The sequence below is a fragment of the Ischnura elegans genome, chromosome 6 (assembly GCF_921293095.1).
Source record: "Ischnura elegans chromosome 6, ioIscEleg1.1, whole genome shotgun sequence".
NCBI classification, from domain to species: domain Eukaryota; kingdom Metazoa; phylum Arthropoda; class Insecta; order Odonata; family Coenagrionidae; genus Ischnura; species Ischnura elegans.
In genome coordinates this window covers 115,630,535-115,656,507 of record NC_060251.1, presented here as the reverse complement: position 1 = coordinate 115,656,507, position 25,973 = coordinate 115,630,535, and the positions used below count along the sequence as shown (strand labels likewise).

The following is a 25,973-nucleotide window of genomic DNA, read 5'->3' as shown; positions in this document are numbered from 1 at the left end:
AAATTGTAATTATTTCGATCAATAATGAGTACTCCAGCTATTAATTTGATATGAATTTGGTTCAATAACATCCTCTTGTTCATAAAATAAATATGATCCAAGTGTAAAATTTACAGCATATCGTTATGTCTTAGAGTTTCATTGTAAAACCCACTGTTTTCGATTTACCTTGATATCGGTTCGCAATTTTAAGTGATGGGACATAATACGAAGTTAATTAACTCTTCCCCTTCCAATATTCGAAGCCGTGATGACGAGGTTGCTATTGAATTTTTGCCATCTAGATTTATTAAATTTTTACCAAGTAATTGTAAATTTTTACAAATACGAATCATTAGGTAATTTAAATAAACTATTTTTATTTATCCTTTTTCGTAAGAAGCATATTTATATCCGTGTTTTAAGTGATTTAAAGTAAAATAAAAAATATTGGAAAACATGCTTTAAAAAATTAAAAATGGACTATAAGTAAAAATAAGCTTTTCATCGGTAGGAGAATAAAGCGTGGGGGTGCTAATTAGGTTTATTATAAAGATGTTTAGAAGAGTCTGAGAGGTGAGTGACGTGGGGAACACAATATTAATATCTAAATCTAATCAGCACCCAAGCTTTATTCTCCAAGTGATGCAAACCTTTTTTTACTTTTTTTGTGCATTTTCTACTGTTTTTTGAAAAAGTAATTTTTTGATCCTTTTATTTTCATTTTTATTTCCTACTTTTATGTGGTGAAGCATGTAATAGATTAAACCAGAACTGTTAAAGAAATTTTTGCCACAAAACGCCATATGTCGAGCAAATTTAAATTTATTTTTCCATTGGAAATTTAGCCTATTGAGTAGAGCACAATGGAAGAAAATTTCAAAATTCTGATTATTGTGCATTATATTGTCATCAGTAGCAAGGAAGAATGCAAAATGTAAAACCGATCCGACAGTCGGAAGTGGGTTGAATATCAAATACAAGATTCCGTCGATGAAACAGACAAAGAGACCAAGCAATTTTAGGAAAAGCTTGTGAAATAGCAGTTTATCTAAGCTCTTCAGTTATTTCTAGGCCCTTCTCCTGAAGATAGCCAGCATTATAGAAGATATCATGGCAGAATTTGGCCATGACAAGTCGCATACGTCCCATGTCCCGAAGCCTGTCCTCACGTAGCAAGCATCTGTACAAATAAGGTGGATTCCTATTACTTTTTTACTGTCTAAATCGAAAGATTATTACTCCAGGAGTACGTATTTCACGCTTTTAGATTTTTCAATGACGATATCTATTTTTAGCGACTAAATGAAAAGTGAAAATTTTCAAGCGCACGAAAACGCGACGGCTAAGTATGAATGCTGGGAAAACCCCGTGTGACGTCATTCCGGTTCTCGCTGTCGCAAAGTGAGGTGACCTTGAGGCGAGGCTTTGAGCGCTGATACGATGCTGGCTGCTAGCAGGTAGCGCTTGGCTTAATTAAGGATTATTAATACCCTATCAAACGAAGGAAACTTTCCGACCATAGGCAGTATCTATAGGTGATAATTAAGAGGTGTTTCCCTGAGCTCTGTGCCTCATGCATGCATTGGTAATCACAGACAGTGTAAAATTCCTGACGACTCGTATAGAAACTAGGTCCCTGTGACGTCACGTGGAGTGGCATCGCATGGGCGCCAATCTGGCCTTTTTCAAATGGGGTTAAAATTGACCATTGCCATTCGTCTAAACTGGGATTTCTAAAACCAAATAATTTTTATATTATGAATACACTAATGGTAGGTAACGAATCGCAATAATGCCTTTCGTTTTCTTTGATGAAGGAAATTACCCTATTCAACTACTAGCATTGATCTCGAAATGGATGGTTTTGAAGTTTTTTATGCATTTTAAAATAATTACCTTGGCAGAAGACAACCACGTTATATTTCTAGTGACGTTATGAAATGTGAAGCATCTTTGAGTTTTACAGTCGGTGGTGCTAAAGGATCAGCGGATGGCCAGTGTTTTATCAGTTGATTCTCGTGAATAATGAGAACTTCAGTCGATGACGGGGGATGATACTGGCATCCCCCTCCCTTCATCGTCTTAATCTATGAAAGGTGTCCGGTTTTCTTAAAATTTCAACGCATTTATTCACCTTTAAATGATATCATATCGAAATAATACTTTCTTTTTCCTCGTTTTCTTTGTGCCACACAGTTATTCATATACATATTATTTTTCCCGATTTATATATTTTTCAGTATTAGATTTATTGCTGGATAACGAAATCAATTGGCACCAGCATCATGTGTGTTCAAATTTTTTTATTTACCGTCTCTGATCGCTGTTTTCCTCTTGGAAATGATTTTATATTTAATTTAATTTTGAAGGAAACTATCCTATATGGAGAGCAATGCCAATGAATTATAGACGGATGATTAGCGCGTGTGTGCGGTACAAGGTTTTATTCGGTGTGGCATCTCACATTCACCTGAAATGCGCCAATGTTTAAATAATTGCCTGACGTATTCTTTGTACCAATTAATTCCAAATAACGGTTAATGTGTTCAGGAGTAGGTGCGAGGTCGACGAGTGTGCAAGTAGCAATGGTGTCATCTATTCAACACCTGGAATATGTACACAAAAAGCTTTCAAAAATTGTATCACGCGTTCCCAACGCGCATTCTTTCAGAAATGTAAATTAATTTTCGATAGAAATAATACGGGTTTTCGTGTACGGTACGAGTTTACGGTAAGATTTACGAGTGTTGTTTTGCGTTACTATGTGATTAGATGTAACATTTCTGATTATACTCATTCAGGTAGCTTAAAAGTATTTTTCAATGCCTTAATTTTTGAATCCTATAACGGTGAACTAGTTGTAAGTACCTTCCTTAATTAAATCGAAATCTTGATATGTGTTTTTAAACTTTAATGAATTGGGAAATAGAGGTTTAGTTATTTTAATAGTGACGAGTTTTGTCTCTGTTTCCGTGGAATTCTCCAAAGCCAAATAGATTTACGATAGATACGGTAAGATTTACGAGTGTTGTTTTGCGTTGCTGTGTGGTTATATGTAACATTTCTGATAATACTATCATCCAGGTAGCTTAAAAGTATTTTTGAATGCCTTAATTTTTGGCTCCTATAACGGTGAATTAGCTGAACCATCCTTAATAAAATCGAAATATTGACATGTGTTCTGTCATTTAAACTTTAATTAATTGGAAAGTAAAGGTTTAGTTGATATATTGTTTATTGTAATGGTGACGAGTTTTGTCTCTGTCTCTGTGGAATTCTCCAAAATTAAATAGATACTTTTCCGTTCATCTTTCCACGGAGGAGCGAAACGCGAAAAGCGGTCTAATATTCATTAAACATATCGCGTGCACATCTTAATGAGACGTGCTTAAGATACTCTATTAAGCTTTTCATAAAACGTATTTATTTTAAGATTTAGTTCCTTGCATAATGTTACACACTGTTAAGAGAATTTGCTGGTAATGTGTAAAGAAACTTGGCCTTAACCTCAACAGCAACAATTATCTGTTGCTGACGTATGTTGCGTCACTGAAACTATGTGGTGAAGAAAACTCTGGTGGCTATAATTAAAATTATTATTAATTAAATGCATTTTATATATTTGAGCAATAGGCGGAGGATTCTAGTGAATAATTGTGGATAAGTGCAATTATAGTCAAAGTCTAGCTTCCACTCTATTATGCCTGAATCATCGGTATAAATTATGTGAGTGAAGGTGCCTCAAATCTTGGGTGCTGAAGTCACCTTCACTCCCCCATCCCTCCGTAGCTAAGATCCGGCTCATCCGGGCGCTCTTCTTCGCGTTACTCATTCGCACCGGCACTCAACGTCCTTGGTTGGAACTCGTTGCAACGGATAACATGATCTGAATGATAGACACTAGCGAAGAGTTCAAGGACTGGGAGATGCTGGGGAAACATTCAGCTGACAGGTGCTGCGTTAGGACCGGTTGCTGGGAAAAAATATCAATGAATATAAGTAGGAATTAAAACGAAAAAAATAGCGTCACATCTTCGGGGTGTTCATAGAAAAAACGGAGAGGACTGGAAATCACGTGTAGTGAACTATAGCAGCAAAAATTCGCACGCAAAATGTTGAATTTGAGTTGAAATGTATCTTAGCCGCATCAGTTTCTTTTCCCGAGTTCACTTCTCGATACTATGCTATGGTATCTGGAAGAGGTGACCGACAGTGGAGGTCATTAGCGCCATGAAGAGGTCATTGAAACTAATGCGGCCATTGAAACTGGTCGAGAAGGATTAAAAAAAAGTGTGGAATAATACTACTGCTGTTTCAATAGGGTGGTTTCCTATTATTTTTTACTGCCTATATAGAAAGACTATTACTCCTGAAGTACGAATTTCACACTTTTAGATTTTTAAATGACGATATCTATTTTTCGCGATTATATGAAAAGTGAAAATTTTCAAGCGCCGGAAAACGCGACGCTTAAGTATGAATGCCGGGAAATATCTCCGTACGTCGTATTTCTGGTTCCCCCTCCCGCCCGGTGAGGTGACCTTGAGGCGAGGCTTAACGGTGATACGTCGCAGGCTGCTAGGGGGTAGCTGAGTACCTTGCTGGATGGTAGCGCTTGGCTTAAAAAAGGTTTATTAATACCTTATCAAACGAAGAAAACTATCCGACCTTAGCCAGTTTTAATAGGTGATTATTAAGACATGTTTCCCTGAGCTCTGTGCCTCATTTATGCATTGGTAATCACAGACGATGTAAAACTCCTATCTACTCGTGTAGAAACTAGGTCCCTGTGACGTCACGTGGAGTGGAATCGCATGGGCGCCAATCTGGCCTTTTTCAAATGCGGTTAAAATTGACCATTGCCATTCGTCTAAACTGGGATTTCTAAAACCAAATAATTTGTGTATAATGAATACACTAACGGTGGGTAACGAATAGCAATCAATGCATTTCGTTTTCTTTGATGAAGGAAACTACCCTATTATCCTTATTTGAACCCGAGCCCACGGGGTAGAAAGGCAACACTCTAATCGCTACTTCACCCCGATCCCCCAATAACATCCACGTTATTTTTCATCCCGTGGTGTCTTCATCCGCGAATGAAGGTTAGGATTTACAAAACACGTTTGCAAAGTGAATGAAAAAAAGACTACGGCGGTGCGCGTTCCAAAATTTCACATTAATTTCCAGTTCATTCAAAATCGAGCCAATGTCTGGTTAATTTTGAAGCTGATTCCGCTTGGTTCGTCCATAATACATAATTTCACCGTAATATTTTCCGTAAACGCTACCATTGACGTGCGTACACTGGAATTTCTCGCTTAGTGCTCCATATGAACAATTCATCGCTAATTGTTTAAATGTAAACTGGCCTTAAAGGCGAATAATTCTGTTGCGGCCGTATTGGATTCCAGCTTTTTCGTAGAAAATAAATAATGAATCCACAACTTGTTGCGTCGTTAAATTATTTTTGTTTTAGGTGACGCTTATGGAAAGCAAGAGTAGAGCTCACTTTGAAGACAATATGGGTCTTTCCCTTTTGGGATGATGTTTTTTTTCATTTTAGATGAAAAATTTGGGTAATTGGGGGATTCACCAAAAGGTTTCCTTCCCTCGTTAGTTTACGGCGTTGCTTGTGTTTCCATAGATACTTTACGTATCTAACTAGTTACCTTTATTTTTGAAATGAAAACATTGGGTGAAACGAATTAAATTATGGTTTTCAAATTCATAGATTGCGCGCATTGAGACATTTGTATATCGATGTTGCTTGGTTATAACTTTGCAACGCACTGAATGAAATGTAACCACAGAGTCTTGATGTATCATTTATTTAGTTGAATAATTCAGTTAAAAAATCAGGCTTTTCATTTATATTTTAGCTGGCTTTAAATCCATTTGGCGAATTATATGACCCATACTATGGTATACCACCTCGTTATCAAATGAAATAAATTATAATAGTTTAGAATAATGATTTAAATCCAAGTTTGTTAAATTTCACTTTGATGCATCATCTCACAATTCATGCATCCAAGTGTTTTTAAATAAATATTTTCCGGGAATACTTATTATTATGTGTATACCATCACCGTTGTTTTCATGTTGTACTTGCTGACTCTGGTCTCTTTTGGTGGTTTCAATAGACATCATGTTAATGTTTTTTAGTATTATTATTATATTTACTCCACTTGCTGTAGTTGTTGGAGGATTCAACCAAATATCAAGTACCAGTAATGATGTACCCTCAAAATAAAATTCCAAGGTGATAATTCCTAATAAAAGGGCATAGATTTCGTGAAATAAGCTATGAAATGTAGCTGTCGTATCCACACACGATTCTTTCTATCTAGCCATCAAGATGGAATGCATTAATTACGAAACTTTGGCTATGAATGTCTTTTCAGACCACCAAAACTGACAATCTAAACTCGATATTTTTAAAATGTATATACTCTTTCCGCGCCGACAGCGGACAATGCATCCTGGTAGTTAGTGCACCAGCTTTCCTTACTCAGACGATGACTAATTGTAAGACGAGACAATGAGGCGGTATGACACGAGCGGTGGCCTCTTGCGGCTAAGTCATGCATGCACACGTCCACTCGCTTGAGACTGCCTTGAAGATCGCATATTTTGCATGCTACTGCCTGCGTTTTTACATCACGTGTACAAGTAAACCCTTACGTTGCCTACTACGAGTCCCGGAAAACAACAGTAGAACCGATTGGAGAAGGTCAATAGTATTTTGAGTTTTCACTCACCATTTCGGACCACATTGTAGAGTAGTTTCAGCTGAGTATGCTTTCTCTTCGTAGGGAATCCGTCCTTCCTGTCGATTCTCCACAGACCTGCACCTTTCTCTGCCGATTACCCTTATTTCCCGCTGTAAAACGTTGCGTATTTAATATAAATACGACTTTCAACTGTTCCTCATGAGGATTTTATTGGACGTTCGCGATGTATTTCCTCAAATTAAAGTCTCTTCTCCTGAAAGTACACTAAAGAGCTTTGTTTTTTTTTCACGGAGTAGTTAGTTTTGTATGGGCAGAGCACAGTTTTTCGTCCAAGAGAGCTCTAAGCACCAGTCTCAAATTGTCCGCGGATCCCCTTGGCTTCGGCTCGGTGACACTTTCCTTCGTGGCTTGGGCGGAGTTAAGAAGACAATGAAGAGGACCAACACGAGCCGAACTCCGCGCGCTAATAATAAGATCGCTCGAATGTGTCGTCCCTTGTATCATTTCTCCCTCTCTCTCTTTCTCTCTCTCTGACATATCGTCGCCCCATTCCATCATTCCCTCCCCGCCCCACAATTGTCTCGCCTCCCCCACGCCCTCTCTTCTCCCGTGGCACGATGGCACGGCCATTCTTCTTCTTGGCACGGCGCTCGGCGGTGGGGAAAACCTTTTCGCGCGTTCAAAGTGGACCATTCGAAGCGACCCCTTACAGCCTTCTTCCCGACCACCTCTCTCCCCAACCTACCTCTGCATAATACCCCCCCCCCCCCAACGGGGGCCTCTGCCCGCACGGTCCGTGCGCGGAATGCGTGATCGTCACGGAGAGCAGCACGCCACGCCAAAGCCCCCTCTCGCGGATTCACGCGTGATCCGTGTCCACACGCCCCCCCCCCCACCCTCCCCATCCTCGCTCCCGACTCAGCGGACTGTGTGACGGGATTCCGTAACAATCTCCGCGCACGAAAAATGCGTTCTCGACGAACTCTTCGTTTCTTCGTCTCACTCTTTCTTTTTTTTCTGTTTTTCCAACCCTCTCCCTTCCTTTTTTTCTGGCTTCTTTTGCGCTTGTTTTGCAAATGGTTGAGAAATAATTTGTACAGTGAAAATTAACCCTAATATTTTTTATTATTTAGCCACCCTAAGTGGCAGGGGGGTACGAACCTTGTGCCATACCGAACGTAGTGAGTCTGAGCATTGGTAGCTTGCCCCTAACGTAGAGCAAGTTTTCTGCCCTAAATGGTGTTTACATGTGGCCAAAGGAAAAATGTTAACTAGATCCTCGCCTTAAAATGTAAATCTGTTTCATATCGTCCGTGAGCGTAGGGCGAATTCTATATGTTGAGTCGGCATTAGGTATCTATCTATTCAATCAATGGTTTTCCAACGCTCTGCATGAAACTTTGTTCGCAGTCACGCGCACGGAGCAATTCTTGGTGTATACAATCAAATGTTTCTATGTTATATATGTGTTTCGTTTGCAATTTAGGGGTAGGTGTTTACAATTCAATAATTGGGGCTTGAGACAAAAAAGATGAAAATGAATAAATAATTGTAAGATATAATAAAAAAGTTTAAAAAAATAGAAATTATTTACCGTATAATTAACATTAGTGTGCAATTTTTATAGAAATACTTCTAATCATTTTCTAAACGTTTAATTTTTAAGCTTCTGTTAACACAAGCGAATCACTACTCGCGCATCACAGACTGATGCGCTTAAAATTATTTTATTGTCAGGTGGGTGGTGGGGGTGAACTTGGTCTGCCTTGGGGCAGCTTAGGAATGCGACCGCGGCGGCGCCACGAGCGATGAGAAAGAGGACGCAGAAGAAGCGGAAGGGTTCGGCGAAACCCTTGGCGGAAATGCGCGCCACCGGCGACGGCCTTTGAGCGAACGACTCACCGATCGAAAGGAAAAGTCTCCGACAGAGTGCTAGAAAAAAGAAAAAGGAACTTTTCCTTGCGCATTACATATTTCGATCCGAGCGACGATTCGGGCACGGTAATATTACTTCCACGAAGCATAGGGTCGTTTTCGAATATGGTTCTAGGAAGATACCTTTATCTCCATTGGCTTACTATGCTGCCAAAGAGAATGAGGGCTCAAGGGGAGCCCTTCGAGGATACAACACATCGGGGCCGGGAACCAAGACAGAGACTTATACGCCCGATCACCCGAGGAGGGGGAGGAGAGGAGGCAAAAAGGAAAGAGGCGCCGCCGCGATAGGAGCCCGATGACGCCGCTGGGAGAGGAAAGGTGCGGAAGGAAGGGGAGAGGGAGAAACACCTCAACGCTATAGAAGAATGATCCAACAATCCAATAACAAGAATAATCCAACAATCAAATCGCTATATATGCTGCCAGTCATCTCAATGGCAGAGGTAGTAAATATCGTGGCTCACTTTGATTCCTCTCGAAAGTTACCGTGAGAAAATCAGAGTATATTTGCCAAGTCCTTATTCGCGGTTAATCTGAAGTTGGCGTAAGTAAACAGTCTGTATTGACTCCTTAATTTAATGGGTTGAACTTATTTTTCTGCTTACGAGAAAATTACTAACGAAAAATATCCGCCGTGGTCGCAGGAAGGTAGGATATTTTGCTTAAAAACATTTAGTAAGTGAAGTATGTTTCTTTATGGCAGCGATGCATGGCCATAGTTATCTCACCAAGCGTAAACCTGCGTGTTCTAAAATATTAAAATGTGCGTTGGTAAGGTGACGTGGATAATACCTATACCTATTACCTATTATTATACCTATACCTACCTATACCTATATCTAATACCTATTGAATTCCGTTATTGTTCGGGGGAAAAACGTATTCCTAAACCTAGCTTTCGGAAAAATATATTCTCAAATCATTCTCAACACAATCCCACCGTCTTTTCTTTGATCTTCCCGTGGCTCTCTTCCCTTCTCACTGCAAATTTCGATTCTGCTCCCCACACAAGCCTCATATCTTCTTAAAATATGACCGAACCATTGGACCCTTCTTTATTGCATTCATTGAGATCTCGACCACTCTTGCCATCTCCCTTATTTCGTGTTCCTAATCTTATCTCTTCTTGTTTTTCCCATCATCCATCTCACCATTCTCATCTCTGCCACTTAATTTTTTATTCTAGTCTAAAATTAAAAAGTTTATCTGCTCTTATGTGCTCAAGCTATCTAAATTTTGCAAGTAGCCCTCGACCCTTAACGGCTTCTAGCCTTATGCACGTAAAGCCGTGTGATGCTTTGTTCATTGTTAGCAGTTAGAGGCAAATCGCGCGACGACGCGCATTTTGAAATGTGACTAAAGAAGTAAAAGAAGAAGATAGAAATGCGTGGGTTTGGCGGACGTCGAAGACATCGTACCCAGATCTAGGGGGAACTTTATCGAGGGCAAATGTTCTATCATTCACTAGAAGGTAACGTCTAAATCAGACTCCCGTCCACGGGATATATGTCTATAAGAACAATGGTTCATGTTGCCGTCGGGAAGTTGGTCCCATTTGATGCCTGTTGCCGCAGTGGAATATGGAGATGTGTACCATAATTATTATTCTATATTTGAGACTCGGAGGCTGCGCGCTAGGCTTAGATTGCTTGAGCAGTTGAGAATGGATATCTTTCAGAGCGACACGGAGAACATAATATTAGACCCACACTATATTTCCAGGTCCGAAAGAAGCGATAAATTAAGAGAGATGCTTTGCCGAACGGATAGATATGGGAATTCCTTTATCCTTCGAACCATAAAGGACTTTAATAAACGCTAGTCCCAACTTCGTCAGAGCACTTAATTTTTATGCGTAAACGGCTGGTGTCCTAACACCCCCTCCCACACGCCTTTTAGGCGCCTTGCGGCGTATTATGTAGATGTATTAGCCATTATAACAACCTAAAATTGCAATAGCTAGTCCAGTTATGACCTCTGACGTATCATAGATATTTCACGAATAGAAATTTAATATTAAAATCCTTTTGAAAATATATGTTTCATGTGGTTGCATCACATGGTCAATTGTAGTAGTCCCTTATTAAATATAGCTGAGTTCACCGATTTAGCAAAAAGATTCTGCTCGAACAATAATTTACCCACCTTAAATGATCTCGGCGTTTCCACTTGTTTAAATTGTTGTGAAAATCGCTGATTCACCAACGTTTCAACGAACGACTCGTCCACTGTTATCAGGGTGAAGGAATAAATGATACACTTTTACAGCAGTTAGCTTAACAGTTTAACGCCGATGATATACAACGAACTGAATCGGTGGAGATTCCAAGGAGACTTCACACAAATAATTCCCCGCGAAAGAATAACATTACATTATTTTACACTTTTATAATATTTAAAAGCAGAGTAAAAGGGAAGATAAAACCATTTTTCCAATATCTCCTCTTTTGGTTCACTCAGAGTACCTATGTTTATTTTTTAGTCCTTGCATAATCAGGAGCACAATTTAGGTTTATGGCTTTGTTCGCCATAGTGTCCATGTCATTATTTTGCAGATAATGAATAATTAATAGTTAGAATGTAGTGTGGAGGTTGGGGTGACCAGCGTGTATGTTCGTGTTCATTGAGTGCCACACATAGCCTGGAGAGAGAAACATGGAGCCAAGTGTAGTGATTAGGAATGAAGCCAATTTGGAGGTCCCGAAACCTCTTTTTTGTGGAGGGCTTTCCAAAGACCTTTGGCTCACTTTGGTTCTTCTCGACTCTTTTTATGTAACAGCGAGAAAATAAGTGATGAAGTGCCAAGTCGGTATTCGAGGTTAGCCTAAAGTTTACGTAAATAAATAATCTGTATAAGGGTCACCGAGTTATAAAAAATATTGGGGGGCCATAGTGGGGGTCTTACCCCAGGAAATTTTATAGATAGTGAGATTGAAAGTTTTTAAAAAGCACTTTAGAAGAGTCATATGTTCAACATTAGAACCCTGAAAACTCGACTCTCGATAACTGGACACTCTGGGGAAAATCGACAAGCCTGACACATAAATTCCTCCCCCCATAACGAATTTTTGAGGGGGCTTGGGCCCCCTCAGGCCTCATGGAGTCGGCGCCACTTATCTGTATGTACTCCTGAATTTTATGGATTGAACTTATTTTTCTGCTTACGCGTAAATGACTGACCAAAAACATACGCCCTTGTTCTAGGAATATGGTATTTCGCACAAAAATTCGTTGAGTGAAGAATGCTTCTTTATAGCAGTGAGGCATTGACGATGATAGCAGCAGAAAAATCAGGAGTGGAATCAATGAAAATGTTATGTTACCAAAGCATGATAATGAGCTGTTAAGATGGATCTTTGATTCTTGCTGGATTTTAAAAACTTATCAATATGTTACGTTTTTCGCCACACCATGTTATCAATCATCCCACGACTTAAACGAGCATGTTTTTATCCTTTTAAATTACTCTTATAAATCTTAATTCCAGATGAGAAATGGATCGTTCAGATGATATGTTAGCCCTTACAGAGTCACTTTCGTCTTGGGGGAGCGGTGGAACATTACGCCAGCCGGGCACCACACGAGTGTCGTCACGCGATCGTTGGCCGCGTGTGGAGTGCAAGTCGCAAGCCGCCTCCATTGGGTGTCGGGTGCCCAAGATGCCATCTCCTCTTCGTTCGGCGGCGAGAAGACAAATGAGGTGACGATCGCGAACACTTTCGTATTTATGTCTCGGCCATCGGCTTCGCCACTCTGTTAGAGCTAAGGAAATCGAAAATTGCCACGTAAATATATATCCTGTCAATATTTGTATCCAGCGAATTTTTCAAATCTCTGAATTACTCTTGAAATGAAAAAATAGTCAGTGAAGGGTAAAATACTACTCAGTGCATTTCAAGTTAAAAAATCTGTCGTTTCTCCTTCTTTCTCCGCAGCTATTTCCGTTATGCATCGCCGTTCCTGGTTAACTTGTGGCCTACAAGGACTCGATCATGGGTATCCCTTTCAGCTAAACCCTTCTCCCTCCTATCATTATCGACATAGTTCCTCCATATTCTCTTTGGTCTTCTCCTTAAAAAAAGCTATCCTTAATTCTCCGAAAAGATTTCGATATATGAAAAGATGCAAAAAAAAAATAAGCCTCGTCAGTTGGAAATTGGAAAGGCTCCAGTTGAATATAAAAGATTAATCTATAAAAGCCTTAAATTAGGATTTCGATTCCATACAAACTATTCCATTTTTAGCTGAGTATTTCGCAAACTCTACAGCCAGCTTTTTTGTTGTCGTAAGCCGCTGTCTGTCTTCAATGAACCAATCTAGTTTTACGTCAGGAACCATCTCAAGAGTATAGCAAAAGATAGGCTTAAATAGCCGTTTGTGAGCCGTTTCTAAGATGAGTACATATTCCAGATTTTAGGAAATGAACGACTTATTTAATAAGACTTTTGTGAATCAAGCATATCAAAATAATAGCCAATTTTTTGTTATATCTACTCTTTAGACGCGAAAAAAATTTGAAGCAAGTGTGATTTATTTCAAGTATGCCGCGTAAACAGCGGTGAAATGCAGATTAATAGCCATAAGAAACAATTACTCTTGACCGGGAATCGAACCACTTACCAACCCACGCAGAGACCTTTCGGCTCACCACTCAATATACTCTTTATTTTCCAATCCCAATTTCACCGAGCTTCAACGGTACCAGATGTTTAGTCCATTTTAATTTAATGGTAATTAATATGAAATTAAAGCAGTGTTATGAGCCGAGAGTGATATCTAGCCACCGTGGTAAACCTTATGAAACAATTAATGCCGTGAATGCATGGAGCAAAATCAAATCAACGTGGAACTCTGCAAATTATGATCCTTAGTGGACTCAAAAATTTCGCCGCTTAAATTGATGGCGGCGGGGTAAATATCGTTTCCCAAACCGAAGGTCGCGGGTTCAATTCCCGCCTGGGTAAGTTGCCCCCATATAGGGCATGGGTGTTTGTGAAAGTCAATCAATGATGATTGTTAAAAATCCCCTGACGTAAAGGCCTTAAATGTGCTGTTTTTTGGAGGTGAAGATAAATAAATGAAAATTTTAAATATAAAGTAGTAATTTAAATTAATGGAATTTGAAAAGCTGGGTAGTATTTTAAGTTGAATAGTTATTAACACTTACTGGTATCAATTTTAAATTGGCAAATTTCAAACGCGTCCTTAACTGATGCTAAATTATTAATCATACCTTGTGAATATCATTGGCCATTTGGATCAGTATTGAATAGAATTCCTTACAGTATTATTGGTAAACTCTTCAATTTCATTGCCTCAAATAGTGAAATTCGCCCTGAGAAAAATAATCACTTGACTTTTTTTTGTGATCCGTGGTAATTGATATTCAGCGACGGCCCACGCACTCGAGAGTGCCTCTGTGGACGAAAACAAAAGAGAGGCAGGCGACCGCAATCATCGAACCTTTTGGACGAGGGAGTTCCCTCCGTTCTTGGGGAGGGCGTACCCCGCGCGCATTTCGGCAGATTCGGGGGAGTGTGTTTTGGAAGGCCTTTCGGACGACGGCGAGAGTGGAAGAGGAGTGAGTGACAGCGAAAAGAAAGGGAAATGAGACGAGGATGAATTGGGAACGGTCCTTAGCCTCCGTCGCGACAGTTTAGCCACTGAATCCTTAAGCAGTGTGCCGCCGACTTCCGGGAAGATTCGAATGGGAAATGTTTATAGTACGTTGCGCCACCGTTAACTCCTCTTCTCAACACTAGAACCGCGGACGGGACTTTTTTCCCATCGCCCTTTGCAAATGTTTGCCATTCATGTAGAAGTGGCTTGATCCCTTTGAAAATTACTGACATTTGCTCATTTTTATGCTCTTTCGAATGGTTATATCAAAAATATTGTACGATGTTTGGTTCGCGAAAAAAACGACGATTTACCTAGAACCGCGGGATGGGACTTCTTTGTCCCATATGGGGAAAACATACAATTTCAGTTTTTTTGTACACTTATTTTGTATTTAGCATAATAACAGTTTATTACGAAGGGGATCGATGCACAGATACCGTTATTCTGCCAGTTAGAAGCGCAGAAGGGAATAATCTGTGCACTGCGCCGGCCGCCTACTCACGCAGCGCCGGCCGCGTCACCTCTACCCGGCGCGTCTGCAAGTCTGAGCTTGCAACCAACACGTCAAAATAAGTTTAATGTATTCCTAGTTATACTTAATAAAACGTTTTAAACATTACATAAACACGTGTCTTGTTCACACAAGCCACAAAAAAACCGTAAATTATTCTTAAACATGACAGGATCAACGTATTTTGTCAATGGGACAAAAAAGTCCCATGCCGCGGTTTTGGTGGGGTTGGAAAGTTCAGCGGTTCTAGTGTTAAGGCCTGGTTACACGGTGCATTAACCCGTACGGGTTAATGTCTTAATGTATGAACGCGAGAATGAACGGAAAAATTCACCGTGTAATCACCCCAAAATGTACAAATGCATGAACGCGTGAACGGAAAATAGAACCTGTTCTAATTTCGTTCATGCATTTGCACAAGTTGAACTCATAACAGAGCCACCCGGTGGCAACAAAAATTAAACGCCTCGCGTTACGAGAAAATGTGTGAAAACTTGTGCGAACGCATGTACCGTGTAACCGCTCATTCATGCTCCTCGTTCACGTAAACGTCCATGAATTCAGGCATGCAAACAGACACGCATTCATGCATTAACCCGTACGGGTTAATGCACCGTGTAACCAGACCTTTATAAAGTGCAAAAAATAAATATATCCATATACGGTAGGTAATAATATTATTTCGCCCGTTGTATTGATTGATTGAAACAATTGAATATAAAGCGGTCAAATGATGTTTTCAAATCATCTACATCTACGTATTACCCCGCAAGCCGCCTCCATAGGCGTATGGCGGTGGTGTTACGACACCAGGCGTTAACAAATAAAAAGAAAGAAATGCTGAAACCAAGTTCCGCCTGGTATTTGTTTAAGTCCTTTATTGTTCGGGGAATGATAATTCCCATGCCTATTCCGAAAAATATCTCTTTCAATTCTCTTCTCCACACTCACATCTCGAACGTTTCCAGTCGTATCTCCTTCTCTTCCTTCCTTAGTGTCCATGTTTCTGCGTCGTGAAGTGCTACACTCCAAACCAGGCTCTTAACTAACCTTTCGTTTAAACTGTTTTCAAATCTTTGCTTCCGATTACAAAAATGAAACGATTATCTACTCTAATGTAACGATTTCTCGCACGAGCACGAGATTAAAAGTGAAAATTACTTTAAAAAAATATATATACATACGAGTAAAATGCGTAATCAGTAACGGTAATTCTATTAACTTTACTTCATTGCATCACATCACTTGTTGTCACCCACCTTGTATTCTCATAATTATTACTTAAATCTTTTGGTAGTTTTTTATATTTACTTACGTATACTTGTGTGAATACTGTTTTGTAATACCAACCATCTTTAACCGTAAAATATCGCAATCTGTATGCCACTCGGCGCTTGTACTCTTCCGGGAATGCTGAGGTCATATCAATCGTAAAAAGAATCTCAAAAATCAACCAGCCTACAGCGCCGGGAGAATTTCAATTCACGCCCCATGTTTACCTCTGAAAAAAAAACAAAATCCGAGTGACTGTGCGAAATGCTTTGATAGAGTTGTGATGGAGATATAAGCTTTCTTTTAACGGGAACATGAAAGCAATCAAAATTCCGTTGCTAAAATACGAGATTGTTTCTTTGCCCACGATCAAGTCTTGGAGAGGATATTTGAGTGGCGTGAAATGTTTTCCATCATTTAATTAAAATTGAAATGTGAATATTTTTTTACGTAAAAGGTGTAATTTCATGAAATACATTCATAAAGTTTACTGAAGCGTTAGTTTATTTGGCGTGTATTAGATGTTGCTCATGTGACGTTCTTTCATTCCATGGAATGATTATGTACTGGAGGTACCTTATTGGATTATCAAAATCTCTTCGAAAAATGTTTTGAGTTTATAGCGTTAAGTGACTCACAAGATATAAGATAAGTCATATATTCGCTTACAAGGTACAAATTTTCTCTAGAAAAATTATGTATTCCATGGGGATCACAACTGATTTAATTTCTTTTGTCTCGATTTAATCCTAGAAAAGCTATTCTTAGATTTTTGATGGTCACAATAATAAAAGTAATATGAAGCTCAGAATTAATTTTTTATCCTGTTTGAGCGACGTAATAACATTTCTATATCTCGTAATTTTAACTTGATAGATGTTCTGGAGGGAAGAATGGTAGCCATGGTAGCAGGCAGAGCGCATGGCTGGTGATTGTAGGGTCCTGGGTTCAAATACAAGATGAAGCCTTCCGACACCACCGAACAATCTTTGGAGTACGAGGTAGCCCAGTGAAAGACATTGACCCTTTTACCCTGAATGTGTGAAATTCATCGCCTGTGGTCTAGTTCGGGGTGAGACAAACTAATTTTCAGGTTAAATCAATGAGGGAGATGTACTGACGCAGGCTAAGTGGTGAAGAAGAAAATTAGCATATTAAAAGCCACATGTGTCGGCAGGGAGAAAGAGTCATCATAAGTCTTCGTCAGCCTATCTGTTTTCGCTCCCGACCTATGATTATAAAGATGAAGGCATCTCCTACCATACGTTGCCGTGTCAATTAAAAATCCAGGCATAGCATAAAAAAGCGTAGAGAATACGCTGTGAGGCACTTACCATTTCTAGACTCTTTTAACCATGAAGTATATTTATGATCTTTGCATATTTGTTTTTTGGAAAAAATACAGGATTCTTTTACCTGCAGAGTCTTTTTTAAACGTCACGAAATATCGGTTGTAGCTTACGCCGCCCAGTGTTTTCCAATTAACTCTTGCTGTCTTCCTGTAATGCGTATCGTCATTCGTGACGCCTCACCGTGGTGTTCCAGTCAATATTACGTGAATACGAGATAGGCCTCCCTCAAGCCTTTTCTCATGACGCGTGCTCAATCACGTTTTAATGAAGCATTGTAGACTTTCCCTGCGAATAATATTTGTGGAATCTTCTCGAGTTTATTAGTCTTGGGTCTGAGTACGATAAGGGAGTTGCTCGTTGAAACTTAGGCCTTGATAGATTACCTGGTACCAGAGCCGAAAAGATTTTACAAATGGTTGTATTAGTTTAAGATTTTCATGATCGTACTCGGATTATACTCATCGAAAAAAAACTTCTTTTTGCGCACTCCACGCTTTCTAAATAAAGCGGGTTACATTCATGGTGATGGAAAAAGGCAATACTTTATGGAGGTTAATAACATTTATTTATAGTAAATGAAACAAATTTTGAACGTTCCACACCTATTTACATGTTCCCCGATAGATATCAACAACTATGCAGCATTTTCATGGTTGACAAAATATTCCGCTCAAGGCGTTCATACATTCCCACTCCAAGCCGAAATCGATTGAGAAATATAAAAAGCTTTGTGGGATGTACATAGTTTTTTCATCTGCAAAGTTAGGTCTTCCTTCCTAATTCCGATGGCCTCTGAATAATGTAACGACTCTCCTCTGATTGATTTTTATTTTTATTTTTTTTTCTCGATTCATGCAATCGCTTTCGAACTGGCATACATAATAAATTTTAAATGTTAATCCAATACAGATTTTCACGAGTTAATTTGTGAAATTTCTTCATATTAAATAAGAAAAAATCATAAAATTCACATAGATATTTAATTTCACACGACCGGTTTCATTGCGGTGCGACATCATCTGGTAAATACCCTTGATCAGAAGGGGCGGAGGCAGAAGGTGGGGGAAGTTTGTGTGAAGGAAGAGGTCTGTTATTTTGCCTTGAAGAAGATGTCCAAACTTCCTACTCGATGAGCGAAAAATCCACAGAGAAAAATATCATTCACCTTGACCAGGTTTCGAATCCATATCCTCCGATTTTCGGTCGAGTTCTTTAGCCAGTTAAACTACCGAGGCGTCATTCCTCTCTGTGGATATTTGTGGGTGAATCCCGTAAAAGTTATCACCGTGGCTAGTCCCGCTAGCTATACTTAAAATTGCTACTCGATATTTGATAGTTAATTTCCCTTATATTCATCTATATGTATTCCCTAGTCTAGGTTTCCTTGGTTGCGGTACTAGCGCACATGATATAGTTTCAGGCGTTACTTGCTATAAATCTATACTTTAATTTAACACTGCTAAATTTTAAATCAATGGAGGGAGGGAGAAGCCAAGGGGTACAAGTGATTTTTGTTAAATGGACTGAGTTAGACAAAGATAATAGGCAAACTTACAAACTAGGTCGACTAGATATTCAGCAGTGCATTTGATATTTCATCCGATGTCAGTACAGAACAGATATTTTAATCGTATTCCTAGGCCATCAAGTTTTGCATATTTATTTTATAATTTTCTCTACATAACTCAATTTAAAAATAAATTCACTTGTACCCTTTGGCATCTCAGCCCCTCAATTATAATTGTTAAGGATTTTTGTTTTTTATGATGACCATGGAGCTCTGCGCAGCTTCCCGATTATTCAAATGCCTGTGGTTCGATTCCCGGTGCAAGGAATTTTCCCATGCATATTCACGTGGAAGGCTAGAAGTGAATCACGCATCGCAATGTTGTATCACGGACTCTCCTCCACACTCAGTTGGTGGACCTTCGTGTTTCCAGCTCGGGATCTTTCCCTGTATTTTTCGTCTTATTTATTTTATCGGAGGGATGACGGGTGGACATTTGCGAGCAGGTTTGACGGGTGAGCAATATCCCATCGCGTGAGCTTCCGCTGGGTCGATGTCTTCAGCAATGTCGTTCTCCTGCTCATCCCCCACCCTTTATTACGCCTTAAATATTCCGATCTCTCACCATGAAGATGTTTTGGGAGTCGGGAAGTCAATGAGATACTTAACAGCCAGTGTCTAAGCAATTGATGAGCTCACCCTAGTCATTTATAATAATCTGCATCCACATACTACCCCGTGAGCTGCCTCAATCGGCGTTTGGCGGGGGATACTAGGACACTAGCCGTTGATTAATGTATAGGAAATGCTCAGACGAAGTTCCACCTAGCATTTATTAACGTGTATGAAATGAATGAATATAGAAAAATGAATTCCCATACCTATCCGTTGGGCAAAATATCTCTCATTATATATCATTTCTATTTCTAGAAATGTATTGGGGTTCTAATCCGATGTCCTCCGTATCGCTCTGAAAGATGCCCATTTTCAATTGATAAATCAATCTAAATCAATTAAACTTCACGGTTGATATTAGAATTCCGACTTTGAATGCGTTTCTAAAAAAACTTTCATGTAAAATAAATCCACTTACTTTGTGATTGTAGTTTTATTTGAATCATCTTAGTATCAATTTTGAGTTGCGTTATTAAGGATGGGAGAAAGAAGGATAAAATTTTATTTTTTTTACTCATAAAAGTATATAGTACAAAAACTAAATATATATGCATTATGTGTTTTTGTTTTTATTAATAAGAGAGACAGTACTCCTAGGTAGGTACTTCGGATAGCACTGGAAAAAAGAATTACTTCACTTTATTGTGAAGACTCCTTTATAATTCTGTTGAAATTACTTTATTTTTAACGTTTTATTAAACGCTAACGTTTTATTCGTCTACCGTTTATTTCTAAAGCAATTTTATTTAATTAACTATTGACCTGGGCCGATTTTTGTGACTCTCGGTTCGTATTCCCTCGCAACCATTTCTTTAATGATTAAATATAGGTTAGGATGTAATTTGATTACTTTTAAACACTTTTAAAACGTTTATTTAGCATTTTTTAATTTCAAAGTTCTTTCATAAACTTGAAATCACCCATAAACTTTTATAGAGAAGAGTAAATCGACAGGGTTATATGATTTTTAGAGGGGGAAATATCTATTAAATCTCTCGTGCTTACAAGTTATTGCATCCATCCACATAAATCTCACAGATAGGTGTATGTAACTCAGTGTTTTCTATTTTCCTTCCAAAGAAACCGGTAATATGTGCCTTGTTTGGAGATTGTGGTCTCGGAGCGGGTTCTGAAGAATTTTCCGGAGTTTCTCACCTCAATATCTTCCGCGACACTCTAGTTATCGGTCTGAAACCACGACGGGAGTCAGATGTCAGTTTGGATTAATGGATTCGATCCGGCCAAAGAAGAGGAAGAGTTAATATTATCGCCGTTTGTATCTATTATGTGTAAGCGATACGTTTACGCTCTTGGTCAGCCTAAGGTAGCTTAAGAATCCGCAGCTTATCTGGAATTCCGCAACCAGATTTATGCGAGGCAATGACCCCTATGAAAAAGAATTATGGAATGACGAATACTAACGGTATGACCAAATACAGTCTCATAATGTGTCTTTGCAATCTACTACCATGTTTTGCAACACGATTATAACGGGCAAAATGAAGTTCCGTCCGGCGGATGTTGAATAGCGAAGAAGATATTTTCAAAGATGGTGATTTTTTATACAAAGTATACTGTTTGATATGAGGCAAAATATGGTGAAAATCATAATTAGCATTTGATGATAAATTGCAATATTTATAATTAATATAGAAAACATCCTAATGGTCGTTTTCAGAATCTAGGATGCTGTCATGGTTTCGGAAAATGCTCATTATTGTCTGTCATTACTTGACCCCATCTCCTTTGCTGAATATCTCAAATCCTTATTCCTGTATTAAGTTGTTTATTTCTTCAATATCGAATCAGTAACTGCATTAATTTTCGCTACATTTTTCTTCAATCTTATAGTTGGACGTCATCCTGATTTGTATGCTTCCCCGAATTTGCAACGTTTTTATCTCATTATTAGTATCGTGGTGTATAGTTAGAACCTAATAATTTATTCTTAATTAGTTTTCCAACCGGTTTCATTTGCGTTCAACGTAGTTGAATAGAAATTGTATGGAAATGTATTTTTCCTTCGGCTGTGAGAAAATTGATGGGTACTCGATAATGATGTCGGCAACAGGTGGGTCAAAATACAAGGGGTACTGAGGTATATGTACTGATAACTCACCTCACATACGGAGGAAACATTTTTAGGGAGCTATAAAAAAATAGAAACTCTCTTCAATCTGAAATTTCGATCGAACACCAATGATGGATGCATAAACATGTTTCCGATTCATGCACGTAAAATGGAAGTTCTGGTTTAGCCTGAGGGCAGATTCAAATTTTAAGCTTAACATTGGAATTCAAAATTTATGGACCTCATTATTCCATACTCTTTTCAATGTAAAAAAATCACCCCAGCGTCAGGTGTTGCAAATTTCGTTGAGGAATCCATTGAAACTCGTCCTCTTACCCGGGCTGTTGGTAATGACGTATGGCTGATGACAGTCTGATGAAAATTATAATTTACAATTTTACTGTGATAGTTAAGTAATTATTAGAACAAGATATTTAGGATTTTCCCTTTAACATTAAAGAAAGGAAACAATTAATCAGATGCAATGGAGCATGCGTCTCTATGGGAGCGAGCGAGCTTGAACGTTGACAGCAGTAAAGAAGTCAGCATTTGAAATGTGATGCCAATTAAGAATGGAGATGATAAAATGGATCGATCGAGTAAGCAATAAGGGAGTTCTAAGAGTAGCAGGAAAAAATGTATCCTGAAAACCTGAAGGAGAAGGTGGGACAACGAAGATAATGGACACATTATGAGGCATGATGAAAACAATCGTAATAGGACAAATAGAAGGGAAGAAGGGCAAAGAACGGTCCCGAATAAATAATATATGACAATTTTCAAGGATATGAAAGAGGAGAAATACGTCACAATGAAAAGGCTGGTGTATGGGAGAGCGGAATGGAGAGCTGCGTCTATTATCCCAACCCCAGCATTACCGTTCAGGGATCCTGTGTGTATAATCCTATAGATTCCACTCCAAAAGTCTCCCTCCTCAGGCCATTTCATTTCGCTGATTCCTAGCACGTCGATATTCAATCTTTCCATTTCCACTTTAAGGTTTTCTAGCTTACCGCAAGTCCTGAGTGATCTCACGTTCCATGTACCTATCCTCATAACTTTATCACAATTGACCGATGTACCCTCTCTGGTAGTCCCCGCCCGGAGATCCGAATGGGGGACTAGTTTACCTCCGGAATTTTTTACCTGAGAGAATTCCATCATGTCAGACAGTTTAAAGTTGGAGTAGCTGCGCCTCCTCGGGATAATAATGTGGTGGTTTCCCCTTGCCTTCCACATTGCAGTACTACAGCCGTTAAAGTAAATGTTACCACGCCTGAAGTGCAATGAGTGTCGCTGTACTGACCATCGTGATCTCCACCTTCACTCATATGAAGAAGAGCTGCTGCCCTCTCCTCCGGGTGATGTGAGGCATAATTGTTGGCGGCCTCTCATCGCCAAGTCACGGTATCTTCACAGGTTTAGTGTATCATTTAGATGGCCTATCTCACCCAGGGATAGACCCATACCACCTAGGATAACCGCCGCTTTTTGTCCACGACTGCTTATTCGACAAGTAAACTTGCTTATATCGCAGCTAACCTCTATATCTAGAGGTTGACCCACCATCCGCAACCCGGTGGACGCACTCGGTGGCTTAAAGCTCAGCCGCGAGTAACCAATCTTAATCTCAATCATTTACTTATGGTGATGAGTATTAATGAATGAAAACAATATTTCTCGTTTTTCTTGAGCGAATATTTTTAAATCGAGTAATGTTATTAGCATCCATTTTTTGAAAAAAAATGAGGTTTAATTATTTTTTTTGTAAACGATTATAAGATATACGATTTTGAATGGGGAACTCACTCCTAGTCCGAAATCATTGATGGGCAAGCGGTCGTATTGGCATTGGTCCCACGTATTGCCAGAGACAGACCTACTCCTTTGATACGTGTTGAGATAACCTCTGTGGACGTGAGTAAATTTTGTCTCGAGGTTCCTTCCTTCGCAATGGAGGAAGTGGGAAACTCAGGGAAAGACATACGAAATATAAGGCAACGCCTCTGCGTTCTCTTTACCAATGAGAAAGTTAAAGGCATGAATGCCGATATACATATTACTATTCTGGAGTTTTTTTTGATGGAAATCAATCTTTCTGGGAAGTTCGAACGCTGAAAAATATCAGTTTCTGATGCCTCGACGCCGATATATAATAACCTTGTTCACCCGTCTGAATTTTTTAATGTAATTGTTTTCTTGTAAAGAAATCGATCTGTCCGGGATTTTCGAACGGTGCAATTCCCAGCTTTCGATACCTCGACGCCGAATTCCATAGATTAATGCGAAGCTGATCCATATATCATAACATTTATGTCCACCATAAATAAATTTATTATCATGAAAAAAGGTTGATTTAATGTTAATGAAGGAAAAAAAAACTTTTCAACGTTATTTAAGCGCAGGAAATAACAGAAATTGGGCATGAATCCTGGTTAATCCCAATTTGAGAGCCTGGCTGTTTATTTCAGGAGGAAAATGAAAGTGTTTTTAAACCTCTTGGCCAGGGATTCATTTGATAAGAAATTTATTATCCATGACATTTTTTTACAATTATATCTATTTTGATGTTATTGTGCACCTTTTTTGATATTTTGTAATACTGTAAACATTTTTGAGCAAAAACTTTCTTCGATGCTTAGATATTTTTTTCTCTTCTGTGTTGCCATATGGATCGTATGGTAGCCAAAAGAGTACTTTCTGGGGCCCTAATATCATTCTTTTACAGCTGATGCTTATTGAATGCTATTAGCTATGTATATGAATAAAAATAGAGCCATGTATTATCATAATAAAATGGAGCCAGCCAATCAGCCACATAGTTTAGCATGTAAATTAAATTTTCTGGATAGTTTGGCGATTGTATGGCTTTATTGTGCTTCCGCTTTTGAAAGATCTAGGCTTCCTTTGTTTGTTTCCAATGCGGAAACTATTCGAAACTCCCCGCGTAACGAATGGAATATCTCGATCAGAAAAATGGCCAAGAATGAGTCCCACCCACGCGTGAAGAAATCATCTCACTCTGCACGCGACAAGAACCCGAAATTTTCGATCGCTCCCCTCTCTTTCTCTCGGGACGTAACGTGTTTGCACCGCCACGCCAAGTCACCTCGGATCACGTCGAAGAAGCACGCCTCATCTCTCCCGTGTTTCTCAAATGCTCTTCTTTCCCCCTCACGAATTTCGTATGGAGATAGGGATAGACTGGCCAAGGAGAATCCTTCTAACATTTCTCGTTGCACTGGGAGCCTTTTTAGCGTGGCTGCGTAAAGGAGTGCGGATATAAATCGTAAATATGATCCGATTACCGTCCTATCTTCTTCCCGGAATATTCACGCACAATACCTATATACGGGTTATTGTGATTACGAAACATTCTAATTTACACACGGGCGTATATTGAATGCAAATTAAATTTCTATCATGAATAAAATCGTCCTTAATCGATAAAATAGGTAACACCATCACTACCGTGGAGCATCAACCGCAGAGACGGACAAAATAAGTGCACTATGTATAACATTCGCGGCGGCGGTAGCTTACTCTCTCGATAAATTATGCTGTTCAGTTAGAAAATTTAGTATTTACGCTCAATTATACCGCATAAAATTAATTTATGGAATTTTTTGCTTTAATTAGTGTTTTTACGCATTATTACACCAGTATTTGAAAATGTTCACTGTCGCAGTCGTGGCCCGTTGCTTAGCTTGTGCGACATGCGAAGGAGTGCCATCGCAAACGATTAACTCTTCTTAACTAATATTCTTCATAGACGCACAATTAGTATTCATGCAATTCATTTCATGCAATGGTTTCTGACATTGAGAAACCTCATTTTCAGAGGCTGCTTATTTCATTCACGGAACTACGGCTGCGATATATTTACACGATATGACCCTAGCTGAGATGAGGCCACGATGAAATGTGAAGCAGAAAATAATGAGAAATTACGTCCAGTGGGGGTATGAAGCTCTCAGCCAATTAGTAGAACTACTCCAACTGCAAGTTAATGTTTATGAAGACTGGAATTCTACGTGTAAACTAACAGTTAACCTAAAAAAGTGTGTTCACGTCGCCTTCACGAAGAGACGTAACAGCAGCGACTGAGCAACACATTATTATGAAGATTCAGAGATTCCAAGGCGAAGCTGAATGCGAAATTTCTAGGCATCACCTTAGATTTAAACTAACTTGGAGCCTGCACATACGAAATACGGTTTGCAAAACTTAGTAATTACAGTTAAGGTTTCCCCTGTGAAAAAATTGTATAAACCTGTGTAGAATTTGTATTCATTCTTATACATAG

General features: G+C 39.1%; 1 protein-coding gene across 2 annotated transcripts in view; it reads right to left on the bottom strand.

Moving 5' to 3' along the window:
* Positions 1 to 25,973, bottom strand: part of LOC124161545 — a 164,616-nt gene that overhangs the window by 102,693 nt on the left and 35,950 nt on the right. The window contains exon 1 of one of the 2 annotated variants that reach the window (XM_046537918.1): positions 6,747 to 7,195. The exons of the other annotated variant lie outside the window; for it this stretch is intronic. Within the exon in view, the coding sequence (XP_046393874.1) occupies positions 6,747 to 6,761 (15 nt within the window). The 5' untranslated portion in view covers positions 6,762 to 7,195. Of the gene's footprint in view, positions 1 to 6,746; positions 7,196 to 25,973 lie in introns of those variants that run through there. 2 annotated transcript variants of the gene reach the window in all.